This window comes from Eubalaena glacialis, chromosome 1 (assembly GCF_028564815.1).
Source record: "Eubalaena glacialis isolate mEubGla1 chromosome 1, mEubGla1.1.hap2.+ XY, whole genome shotgun sequence".
NCBI classification, from domain to species: Eukaryota; Metazoa; Chordata; class Mammalia; order Artiodactyla; family Balaenidae; genus Eubalaena; species Eubalaena glacialis.
In genome coordinates this window covers 28,290,433-28,302,511 of record NC_083716.1, presented here as the reverse complement: position 1 = coordinate 28,302,511, position 12,079 = coordinate 28,290,433, and the positions used below count along the sequence as shown (strand labels likewise).

The window sequence follows — 12,079 nt, the reverse complement described above, 5'->3', positions numbered from 1 at the left end:
CTGTCCCCTCCCCCGCTTCTTTATCTTCTTCCCTTTCCTCCTCCCCACCCTCTGGCCTGCGCAGTCCAGTGCCGCGCCTGGCCCCTAGAGCGAGCCGAACCTGCGCCGCGCCTCTCAGTCGCCGCGGGGAAGCGGTTCAGGAAATGCGCCCTCCGCTGGCGTCGGGTCGCGGTTCTCGCTGAGTTACTTTTTTCTCGCAGCTGTGCCCCAGCGCGCCCGCCTGGGCGCTAGAAATCTGTAAGCGAGGGATGTTCACCGAGACCCTGCTGAAGGGGGGGCGGGGGGGGGGTGGTTCTAGCTACCGGAAAGCTGGGGGCTCTGCGCTAATCAGCCAAAGCCTGTCCTCCCCGGGTTCTTGCCTCCCCTCGCGCTGGGGCCGGAAGTTCCAGGGGCCCAGTGCGCGCCCAAGAAAGAGCCGTGCGCCTTTTATTTACCCATCCCCTCCCCGCCATGGATCCAGGATGACATCCCACACAAAAAGTCCATTGCTTCCAGGGGCAGATACTCCTGTGCGCTTCGCGCCCTGGAACTTCAATTTGGAGTCTGGTTCTGCGCCGATACGGCCTAGAGCGCGGAGTGCGCAGACTGCGCTCCTCGCCCGGGCCTCCCGGGTCTTCCGCCCTTGAGCGTGAGCCCTGGCCGCCGCGGGGCGCGCTTCCACTGCTGAGCCTCGCAGGGGAGTTTTTGTAGATCAACAAAAGAGTTTGCTCTTTTGAGTTTCTTTTATTTTCTTTATTCTTTTGTCCCCTCCTTCTTAGTCTCCCTCCCTGCTCTTCTTTCTTCCCTAACTTCCCTTTTCCCTTTCTTTTCGTTCTCTTTTCTTTCTCACTGTCTCTGACCCGCTTCTCTCCGTCTTTTTCTGTATCTCCCGCTTCTATTCTGGCTCCCTCTCTGCCTCTGAGTCCCTGTCTTTCTTTGGGTCTCCCTTCCCGGACCCTTCGCTGTCCCTGCGCTAGGGTTGCGCCATCTTCCTGCATCATTTTTCCTGACTCGGCCGCCTCTTTCTCACTTTTTCTTTCTCCCGGCGGCCCCAGTCTGGCAGGCTCGGGTCCGGCTCCCCCGCCGCCGCCGCAGTGATTTATTCGCCTCACCCGGCGGAATCAGGTGCTGAACTGCGCCCCGGAACGAGGGAACAGATTTCTCCCAGGAAGGGTTTTGTGAACTAAACGACGCTAATTACGGGGTGGGGGACGCGCCGCCCGAGGAGGGGAGGCGCTCAGGGCCCAGCGCCCCGGGCGAGGGGAGAGGCCGGGGCCCCGCCGCAGCCCTCCCAGGCCGCCTCCCCTGCGCCTCTTGTCCCAGCATTCGCCTTTCCCTGGGAACTTTCCCGTCTGAGTTAACTATTAACCGCCGGCGAGAGGCAATTTTCTTCGGAATTTCAGCGATTTCCTTTTCGCGGTGGAGGCAGATTAACATGCAAATGGTGAGATGCTCGGCTTGAGTCTGCGCGCGGGTGAGGATGCCTCCAAGCAGTGTCCTTCGCGACGGCGGAAAACTACAGCGGAGCCACCCCACTCCCCCGCCCGTGCCTGGGCACGAAGCCGTGACCGAGCCACTGCCCGGCCGGTGCCCGGGGTGAAGGTGGAAAAAGCCGAGCGGCTCGTGCTTGGGGGCGGGGTTGAGGTGGGAGCTTAATCGGGCACGGCCACCCGAGGATCCCGCGACCAACACAGCCTGGTCCCTACTCGGAGCCCAGCACGCGGGCACGCCCTTGGAGGGGTTGGCAAACTCGGGGGAAAGCCCTTTCCCGCCTGCAGAACTTCCAGACTGTCCCTCAATTCCTCCCCCTTTGCCACTGCCGAGCACCCCCAACACACACACACCCTGCTCTGGATTGTGATCGCTGCAAACTTTGTCAAACTTGAGCCGCTGGGCACAGACACCTCGCCTTTTCCTCCTTTCCTCTTGCCCGTCCGGCTCTTCTTGAAGCAGGACAGGAGGGGTTTCTGGGCCTCCGGACTTGGGCGAGGACAGTTTGGGAAAGTCCAGGCCTCGCCTGGATGGGACGTTAGCCCCTGACCGCCCGCCAGGCCGCCGGACACCCAACGCGCTCCACGGCGGAAGGCTGGTGATTGCCGCGGCCAGGCTTCGCGAGGCTTGGCAGGGCCCTGGCGGATAGCCCCGCCGCTGCCCGGGCCGGGCCTTCCGGGGCGCCGGACCCGGCCCCTCACTACTGCGTCGGGCGGCGCTGGGCTTGGAGGCCCCAGTTCAGGGCTGCCTGCCGCTCGCCGAGCCGTCCTCTACACTCTCAGCCTTTCTAGCTTACTTCCCTCCAGCCCTCGCCCCGGGTTAGCTCTCTCCCCCGCCCGCCTCGCCGGCTCCATCTCTGGCCAGGCTGCCTCTGTCTCTCCCTATGTCTCTGTCTCTCTTGTTTGTTTCATCGCGGGGACACTGATTGCGCCTTATGAAGTTCTAACTGGTTTTGTGTCAGGAAGATCTTTCTCGCTGCTACCCAGCCTGGCGTGACGGATTAAACATCAACTAGTTAAATAAAAATTAATATCAACTGCCTCCTAACTTCTAATGTCATGTTGTTTATAACTAATGAACTGATTAGGGGATAAACACATCACGGAGACATTCAGCTCTCCTGCCTGGGCTCCGCAGCTGCCCTGTGCCCACTCCCCAGCACTGCCCGCCAGCTGCCAGGCCAGGAGGAGGGCGGGGGCTGGAGGGGCTGCCAGCTCCCGGGGGCTTGCTCCTCTGCCTACCTTGCGCTCTTTCTCTCTTTCTTTCTCTTTCCCTTCCTCTGTACATTTCTTTTTCTCAGTCCCTCTTCTTTTTCCCCTTCTTTCTTTCTTCTTCCTTTCTCCCTTGCATTCTTCTCTGTCCTCTGCAAAGAACAGCCCATCAGACTGACTCCGCGTTGTGTGTGTGTGTCTGTCTGTCTGTCTCTCTCTCTCTGATAGTCTGGCCCCCCAACCCCCCTTTCTCTATGGGAGTCCCTAACCTCTCTCTTCCCACTTCTCCACCCTCATTTGCATTCATTCCTCCCGTAGCACAAAGTGTAATGACTAAAAGCATCCTTGTGACTGGGCTTCTGACCTGCTACAAAGCAGGAGGCTGCAACCTCTCCCTCAGCACTTTGTGAAAGACTGACACCCCCTCCCCAGTTATTTAGGGGAAAAGGGAGTGAGCTAGAATAAGTGAGGTTGTGTTTTCTATTTCTCCTGTATTCAATCTGGAAGGGTGTGGAGAAAATAAAAGTGATTTTTAAAACTTTCCCCTCTCCTCTTGTCCCAGAAGCAATTAATACAGGTTCGAGTGCTAAATTTAATTTTCAAGGAAAGAAAAACTACTCTGGTGTCTTTCCTCCAGGGGCTTCAGAGCCCTCTTCACACACATCCACCTCGCCAGCCAGCCCCAGCCTGACCTGAGTGGCCTCCTGCAGGGCCCTTTTCCTAAAGATACTTAAACCAAATCACAATTGTCATCATGACAACAATAAGGCAGGAAAGCGAGTAATCACAGACCTGGCCCCGGTGAGGTTTTTTTTCCCTAGGAAGCCACAACGTTTTAACTTGGTTTGCCCTGGACCGCAGGGTCTGACAAGACAATAACAACAGAAAAAGCTTTTAAAACCAATTTAGCACACGTGAAAATGTAATTCTAATGAAGAATCAATAGGCTGGCAGATCATTTTTCCTGGGACTCCTTGGAGAACCTGAGAGAGACTTTCAATCAATGGGGCGGGCAATGAGCAGAAGGGCCCTGAGAGGCAGTGTGGGACAAGGGTGAGGGCTGGGAGACAAAGAGAAGCACAACCTAAGGGAGGAGGCTGGAGGGAGGCTGAGGTGCAGGGCCTGCCCTTTGACTGGCATCACTTTGCAGGTTTCCAGAGTCCCCAAGGCTCCAAAAGTATCAGAGCCAAGAGCTAAGAAAGCTCCTTCCTCCTCTTGGTCCCACTGGTATTCGACAGGCTGCTTAGCACAATGGCCTCAGCTGCCTTCCCCTGGGCCTAGGCCCCAGCCCTGGCACTGCCCCAACCCTGGGCCCTGTGTTCAGGTAACTGTGACAAGCTGGCTCAGGAGCAGCAGGGACACTGAGCTGAGTCTGTGAGTGTCCCCAGTTCAAAACACCTGGTTCCCCAGTGGGTGCCTCCCTGCTATGTGTGTGTGTGGAATGCTGGGTCTCAACTCCCGTTTCTGAAAACACAGGAACAAGAGCAATGAATATGTCTGTGGTCGCACTTCACATTTTATCAATCACTTCCACCCAAGTTTCTCAAGAGAAACCTGTGAGAAGGGCAAGGATTATAACCACTATTTTAAAGCAGTGGTAACAAAGGCACAAAGAGCCCTGCAGTGGAGGTGTGACTCAGCAGGTCATGGCCCATGTGTGTGGTTCTGAGTAGGTGATAGAGAGGCTAACTATGTGTGTGAACATCTCACGTGGTGTGTGTAATGGAATAACCACATGAGAATGTGGTGTGTGTGTGACTAGAGTTTCATTTATGCACATTGCTCTCCCATCCTTGTCCTTGGGAATGGTGTTCTGTGTATAACAAAAAGCAAAAACTTTTTTTTTTTTACTTTTAGGTTTCCATACTCTTACATTGGAAAATCATTGTTTGATTTATAAAAAGAAGTAAAAAAGCAAAGAAACACGAGTGAAGTCTGATGTTTTAAATCACATATTGGTAAGACAGTAATTTGGTCATGATTTCCCTGAAAGAGTAGAGATTAATGTTCCTGTGGGAAGATTTTAAAAATTTAAGTTGGGGAAGGGAATTTCCTGGCAGTCCAGTGGTTAGGACTCCAAGCTTTCACTGCCAAGGGCCCTAGTTCAATCCCTGGTCAGGGAACTAAGATCCTGCAAGATGCACGTGGCCAAAAAGAAATAATTTAAGTTGGGGAACCATGATAAGGGTTTTGCCTCTGGATGCCTGTGCCTCTCCAGTCCCGAGCTGCATAATTTATCTGAAGGAACTTCAGCTGAAGTGTCTGAGACTCCCAGGGAAGAGCTTCCATTCCTAACCTAAGCTGGCTCAGTAGGTCCTGTGGACCTGGGCGTTGACCCTTGCTTTGGTGCCTTTCTGCCTGAGGCCTGGAGGTGTATGTGCAGGAGATGGGGCCAGCCACAGACCCCTGCCTGCACACTGGGGCTTACCCAGCACTTTCCTTGATGGCCTCCCAGTGTTACTCAGCATGTGGGAGCAAGGCTGCATGAGAGTGGGAGGCCTAGAGCAAGTGAGTGCGAGTGTAAAGTGGGGCAGCTGAGAAAGGGGTACGCGGGGTGGTAGAAGTGGGAGCAGTTGTGCTTGAGAGGTGTGTGAGTGTGTAAGAAGGAGGAGTACAAGAAGGTGGGTGTGAGCAAAGTGGTGTATGAGAGGTTTGAGGGAGAACTTGTGACAAAGGTGTGAGAGGTGTAAATTCCAGATTGGGAGAGCACGATGTGGGACAAAGCTCAAGTGAGCCTTTGATCAGGGATGAAAGCATGAGTGTGCTTGGAGGAGGTGTGAATCTAAGGGTCCAAGAGACTTGGAGTGAGAGGACCAGAATATTGTGGAATGGTGTGGTTCAAATGGGTGGGCCTCTCAGCATGGCCAAGCCGGGGAGGGGTCTGGTAATTCTCCCTTTCCTCAGGGCCTGTGTCATCTCCTTAAGGCAAGGAAGCCAGTAGTTTTTCCTTTTATTCTGAATTTTTAAAAAAGGAAGGAAGGAAGGGAGGGAGGGAGGGAGGGAGAAAGGAAGGGAAAGAAGAGAAAAGAAAAGGAAAGAATTTGGAGCAGGAGAGGCTTGTGAGGGATTTATTGAGCAGTTCCACAATGTACTGGCGACAGGGAATGACTATGTTGCCCAAGAAAGTTGGGGTGCGTCTGTAGGAATCTTGGAAACATGGGCTGAGATCCGGGCGTGTGTGTCAGGCTGTGGAGCAAGTGCTGGTGGAGAAAGTAGCAGGGGGCCAGCGCTGAGAGTCGTGGGGAAGGGGAGCGCACAAAGTTGGGGAGAGCATGAGAGCGAAGACGCCCCTGCTTGTGAAGCTGTCGACTGATGGGAGCGAGTGACAGCGAGGAAGAGGGGGTGGGGTGAGAGGGTGCGCGGGCGTCTAGGCTGGGGATTCGGTCTCTGGGTGCCTGCGGCAGCGCGGCGGCGGCTTGCCTGCGGCGGGCTCGGGGCCGGGGTGCGTGTGCACGCGTGTGCGCGGGGCAGAGAGCCCGGGGCTCCTGGACGCGTGGCTGTGCCTCAGCGCTGCCGGCTGGGTGATTGCGGGCGCGAGCGGAACGCACAGCCGAGGCGGCGGGCAGCCCGGGTTATCTGAGCCGCTCGGTCTTGGGTGACTGCGCCCAGATCTCGAGGCGGCGGCGGCAAAGGCGAGACGCGCTGGCGGGCCGCGGAGGAGCCGAGAAGCGAAACCCAGGCCCAGACGGCAGCGGCGGGGAGTAAAGCATGGAACAGTTCGCGGGCCGGGCAGGTAAGAGAGAGGAGGACCCGTCGGCGCCACAGGCAAGGGGGGTGCGGGTGACCGAGAGGCATGGGAGCGGCCAAGTCGAGGGACCCCACTCCTCTTTCTTTCTGTGCTTGCCTGGCGGCGGGGCTGGGGACTGGGGCTCTATGGCCTCTTTCCGCCGCTGAGGCCTCCGGGCCTTCCATCCCAGTGTCCTCTGAATCAACTAAAAACTTTCCACCCAGAAAACGTGAGTTTTACAACTTCTGTTGGTCACTTTGCAGAACCTGGGCTTTGCTCTCTTTTGTGCATTTAGGACTTTATCTTTCCACTTTCCTTCAGTGTAAAAATATTTTGCCTGACTTCCTCCAAGTTGGGAGCACTGGGAAGGCCTTAGTTTCTAGTGGGGATGGAGTGTGGTTGCGTGTGCATGTGTGCTAGTGGGTGGGGACAGGCTGTGTGCACAAGTCTGTGTGCACATGTGTGAGGGCCTTGTGTATTTGAGTATGAACCAAAGTGTAAGCACTGGTGTAGATAATGCAAGTGGAGAGAAGGCTGCTCCCCAAATAAACGACTCAAGGGAGGCCTGGGGCAAGAGGAGGGATGGCAGGCCCCAGGGGACCCGAGTGGGGAGGAGAATCTGAAGCTGCTAAGGGAGTGGAGGGCTGCTCTCTCTCTTTTTTTCCCCTCCACCCCTCCCTCAGGCCTGCCAACTCCACTCCATCTGCCCACTAGGTGTCCTGGTGTAGCTCAGGGGTGGGAAGCCAGGGACCCAAGTTTAGTTTTGGATTGCTGGGGAGGGAGAGGGTCGGATCAGGTTTCCCAGAGTTTTTCAAATAATACCACAGAGGTCAAGGACTAACTCCAGGCCCCTTTTGCTTCACTCCTCTCCTTCTCCAAATAGCCTTCCTCCTCTCCCTCCTCCCCCCATCCCCTACCAGCTCAGGCTCTAGTTCTTTCAACAGATAATCCAGTTTCCACCCTCAGCACTGCCCTTCCTGTAGCTTCTTGGCCTAGTCCCTTGGCTGCCTCCATTCCCCCTTGGGGGCCTTGTCCTCACTGGGGAATCTGGGCCTCCAGGAGTGTCAACTGTCACCTCCTGGGCTTTTAGGGATCTGGGCCACCCCTCCACATCAGAGGTTTAAGTAGGGAGATCAATAGCAAACAGTTGTAATGATCTAATTAATTATGGCAAAATTAAAAGCGAGTACAAAATCAATCTCTGATGGTGTTGAAGATGGAATTCAATTGAGAGCCCATCTGTGCACCCCCTCGACCGTATAAATATGCAGCCCAAGGACAGACCTAATGGCTGGGCCTTCCTGGGAACCTCTTTCCCCCTTTCTTCCTCTCCTGCACAGGGTTTCTCTCTCCCTCACTCTGCCTGAATCTATTTTGACTCCTGCCGCCTCCTGACCCCACCCCTCCTTCCTTCCCCGTCCTGTCTGCTCAGGCTCCTGACACTCCCACTTTGCCATTTTCCCTCTTAGAAGGCGGCTCTCACTGCTTCGCAGGCCTGAGGTGTGTGAACCTTGTTTCCAGTCCCTGCAAATCTCCCGGAAGATGCAGCCAGGCCCTCTCCCCAGCGCCTCGGAAAGAGACGGAAGAGCGGTGGGGGCATCCTTGAGCACCTGTCCGGGCTCTCATCCCAAGTTTCCTGGTGTTCGGGATACTCCACAAGGGACGAGGGCACTTACCCAGGGGCGCCTGCGCCTACCTGCGTCTGCCCGGGGAGCTGCTCTCCCGGCGCGCTTGGGCGGGCGGCCGGGAAGAGCAGCTGCGCACCGCACTCCGTTTCCCTTCCCTCCTTTCCCCGCTTTTGCGGGGATCAAACTCCCGCCAGCCCAGCCGGGGCTTGGGGAACTGTGGGGAGGAGCTGTGGAACTGGGCAGGGCTGGGTCTGAGAGAAGGAAACCTCCGTTCCCTTCCAAGCCGCCTTCTATCGTTTTTTCACGGCCCCCCTCCGGCCCCTCGGCCCTCACCTCTTTCTTATACACTTCTGGCCGGGGCACAGCTCCCCCGGGGACCCTGCGTGCCCCAGAGGGCCCCCGTGCCCCTTTTATACCCATCCAGCTGGTTCAAAATGACAATGACATGCGCGCTCGAGTGAGCGTGCGTGCCTCGCGGACGCCCTGGTGCAACCTCCGCAGCCGGGTTTGCGAGGGATGCGGGTTTTATTTAGTCTCGCTGAGCCCGTTCGGGAACAGCGAAGACCAGGAAAAAGCGAGGGAAAGGGTAAGAGAAGAGAATTGGCTACCAGGTCAGTTGTGGTCTTTGGCCATCGACGCCTCTACTCCCAGCACCATAAAAATAAGCCCTTTATTTGATGACCTTCCTTTTACTCCACTGGCCTGTTCCAGCTGGCTCTCTGCTTCCCTGTCGCTGGTCCCCTGCCTCTCCCTCCTGGGGCCCTGGGCCCACACTGAGTTCCCAGGGATCTTTATGCCCTCGGAGACCCCTCCCTATTCCCTTGTCCTGCCGCCGGGTCCTCAGGGCCTGGGGGAGACACAGCCCTACGCCTCCCCACCCTCTTTTGCCAGGCCTCCTCACCCCGTTATTAATTGCTGTGTTGACCTGCAGGATTGATTGGCGGCCCCGCTGGAAGAGGCTGCAGAGGCCTTGGCCTCGGTGCAGCCTCGGCTGAGGGCAGAGAGGGGAGGGGGAGGTGTGAATATGGCTCCTGAACTCCTATCTCAGCCCCGCCTGGGACACAGCTGTTTGCCTAGACACTCACTCCACGCCGCTCACACACACCTTTACACACCCTCACAACACTCACACACTCACACGATCCCTTCAAGAGGCATTCAGCCCCCAAGGAGACACATCAGAAATTCTCCTTAATCGATTTAGAAATTGAAAGAGGCTTCCTCCCTCCATCATTCATTCTCTTCACTATATTCGTTACCCGCGGGTCTAGACCTCACGACCGGCCTGTTCAGAGAGAGCAGAGCGAACCACTGGGACCTGAGCTTTTTTTCTGTCCGAGATTGACTTTGCATCTCCCCCCCGCCAGGAACAGTTGCAGAAAGTTAAGAAATAATCCTGGATTCGAGTAACCCTTAAAGTCTCAAACCAAAGCACTTTTTCCAGAAAGAGCCCGTGCCCTGACTCCTGAGAGATTCGGTTAAGCCCTTTTGTTTCAAGTTCGGGGGATGGACGGCTCTGGACTGCAGGAAGTGGAGGGTGGAGGCTTGCAGCAGCGTGGGGCAGGGGTCTAACCCAAAAGCAAAGGCCCTCCCCTCCCCTCCCCCTCTTCCCTAAACCTTGTCGCGCGCGCGCGCACACACAGACACACACACGGCCCCAGAGCCACAGCAACACCCCTCTGCCCGGATCTCAGGCCACAGGCCCTCCGGCCAGCAACCCAAGCGATAGTGAGCCCCTGGGACGTCCCGGCTCCAGGCCGAGGTGGGCGGAGGCGGGAGGAGTAGACGAACCTCGGCCGCTCCCCAGAGAGACCCCTTTTCTTTGGTTCTCTCCCTGTCTCATCAGCCCCTCTCGACACCCCCCCGTGATCCCCTCTCCCCTACCCCCCCGTGATCCCCTCTCCCCTACCCGCCCCCCACCCCGTGATCCCCTCTCCCCTCCGCTCCGGTCCTTTGTCTCCGGCCAATTCGCGGCGCCGAACAGCCTGGCCCCCGCCTGGGCGGCCCTGCCCCTCGCTTCCCTGTTTGGCTGGCGGGGCTCCCCCTGCCTTCCTTACCCGCTCCCGGCTCTGGCGCGTTCTCCGCCTGCTCCTCACGTCCGCACAGCAGCTGGGAGAGGAGGCAGGGAGGGCGGGCGCGCCGCGGACGGATCCGAGAGAGTAGATTTGGTGCTTGCTCGCAACTCCGGGAAAACTCAGCCCGCCCCCTACAACTATTCCTCAGCGACGCAGAGCCGCGCGCCCTCTCCCGCGTTTGGCCCTTTCCTTTCCTTGTACATTGGCGGTGGCTATTTCGCTTCCCCTGGTCTGCCCAGCATCTGAAGTTGCGCTCCCCCTGCCCTGCACTCCGTCCCGTTTCGGCTGCCCCATGCTACTGTCTGCCCCCTTCCTCCGCAGCCCCCTTCTTCGCGGTGGCGGTGGAGGGTAGCGCTGGGAACGTTGGAGGCCCGCCGGCACTGTCTCCCTTCACCGGACAGGTCAGGCTCAGGACTCAGGGCCTGGCTGAGAAGAGGGTTAATCATTACTCGCACGGACCCTCAGCCTCACTGGGACTCTCTCACCCTTGGGGAGGAAGGGAGGGGGCAGTTAGCCAGGTGGGGACCTCGGCTTGGCCTAAACCAGCCTCTTCGGTCCTTCCAGAGACAAGTGCCTTCTCCGGTCCCGCAGCGCCTTTCGCATCCCTTTCTTTTCCTCCTCTCTCCCCTCTTCCACACCTCCCCTTGGTCAGGCCTCTCCCCACCGTCTCATCTGCGCTCTGGCTTTGGCAGGTTGACTGCAGGTCCTGGGAGGACCAACTTTCTTTGTTTGGAACCGAACTGGACGGGATTTCCTTCCCCAAGTCTCCACCAACGGGCCAGCTCCTCCCAACGGTTTTGGCCTACTGGCCCAAAGGCGACCGTGCCTGAGGCCACAATTAACCCGGGTGTTGCGGGGGGCGGGGTGGTATTTAACTGATTCTCTAGCAGTTGCGGTGGTGCAGTGGGATGAGGGGCGCAAGAAGTGGGAGTGGAAGAGTGGCAGGAAAGAGACAGAGAGCAGAGTGATGAACATGGACAGGGTGTGGTATCGACAACGGAAAGAAAAGAAGTCCGAAAGGGAGGAACACGGAAAGGAAGGCAGTGAGGAATCCTCTAGTTACCTTTATAGGGTAGAAGTTGGATGGAAAAAACCACCCCCTGCCCTGCCTAAGTGCCCAAATCCCTCCCTTCCCTCTTTGTGGACGGTTAAGGGTTCAGAAAGTTAGGCACTTATTCCTTTATCTACCATAGAAATGTTTGGTTTTTTAAATGCTTTCCTATTGGCTAGCTCCACGGAGAGGCAAGACAGGTGTAATTATCACTATTTTACAGGTAAGAAAATTGAAGCTCAAAGAGGCAAAGGGACTGTGCATGTGGAGGCTATTGCTCCTTCCCTGGGCTTTGGAGTGAGTGGCCCCTTTAGCTGTGCAGAGGTCCATAAGTGTGTGTGGGGGGAGGCTGTCCAGGAGTACCAGAGCCTCACTGGGCCTCTTGCGCCCCCTTCACCTCCTTCGAGCTTTTTCTCTGTTGGACAGAGCCCTCCACTCCTACCCTATAGATTGCTGGCCCAGTTTCTCCTGACTTGACCATTTTTTTCTGCTCCCCAGTCGGGTGGCCCACCGGTGGCAGCCACCTGGCAGGCCCGTGCGGCTAAGAGGCCGCTTTGGTGGCCAAGTGGCTTGCATTGTCGTTTCCCCTCAAAGGAGCTGTGAAGGGCCGGCATGTCGCTAGGACCTCATGTGAGGAGAAGCCGGGTTAAAGGAGGAGGGGCCGGGGAAGATGAAGGCTCAGCACGTGCGCCCGGCCTCCTCAGGACCAACAGACAGAGCGGGCGGGGCCAGCCGGGAGTTAGGCCCCCCGGGCTTCACGCAGGGAGCCCAAATATTGGGAACAAAAGCGGGAAAAGAAGAGTGAGAGCGGGAGGGAGCGAGGGAGGGAGCGAGGGAGGGAGCGAGGAAGCAGAAATTAGGGGGTCTTAGATGAAAAAAAAGAAAGTAGCTTTAGGGGGAATGTGCCGTGGAGTGTG

The 12,079-nt window shown here is 57.1% G+C and overlaps 1 protein-coding gene across 1 annotated transcript in view; it reads right to left on the bottom strand.

The window, feature by feature from the left end:
• The window catches only part of LOC133091031 (uncharacterized), a 53,044-nt gene extending 41,268 nt beyond the window's left edge, over window positions 1–11,776 (bottom strand). The window contains exons 1-2 of the mRNA XM_061189842.1: window positions 11,674–11,776; window positions 10,094–10,342 (exon numbers count right to left, since the gene is read on the bottom strand). Coding sequence (XP_061045825.1) covers window positions 10,094–10,342; window positions 11,674–11,776 — 352 coding nt within the window. The remainder of the gene's footprint in view (window positions 1–10,093; window positions 10,343–11,673) is intronic.
• Between the last annotated feature and the right edge of the window lie 303 nt (window positions 11,777–12,079).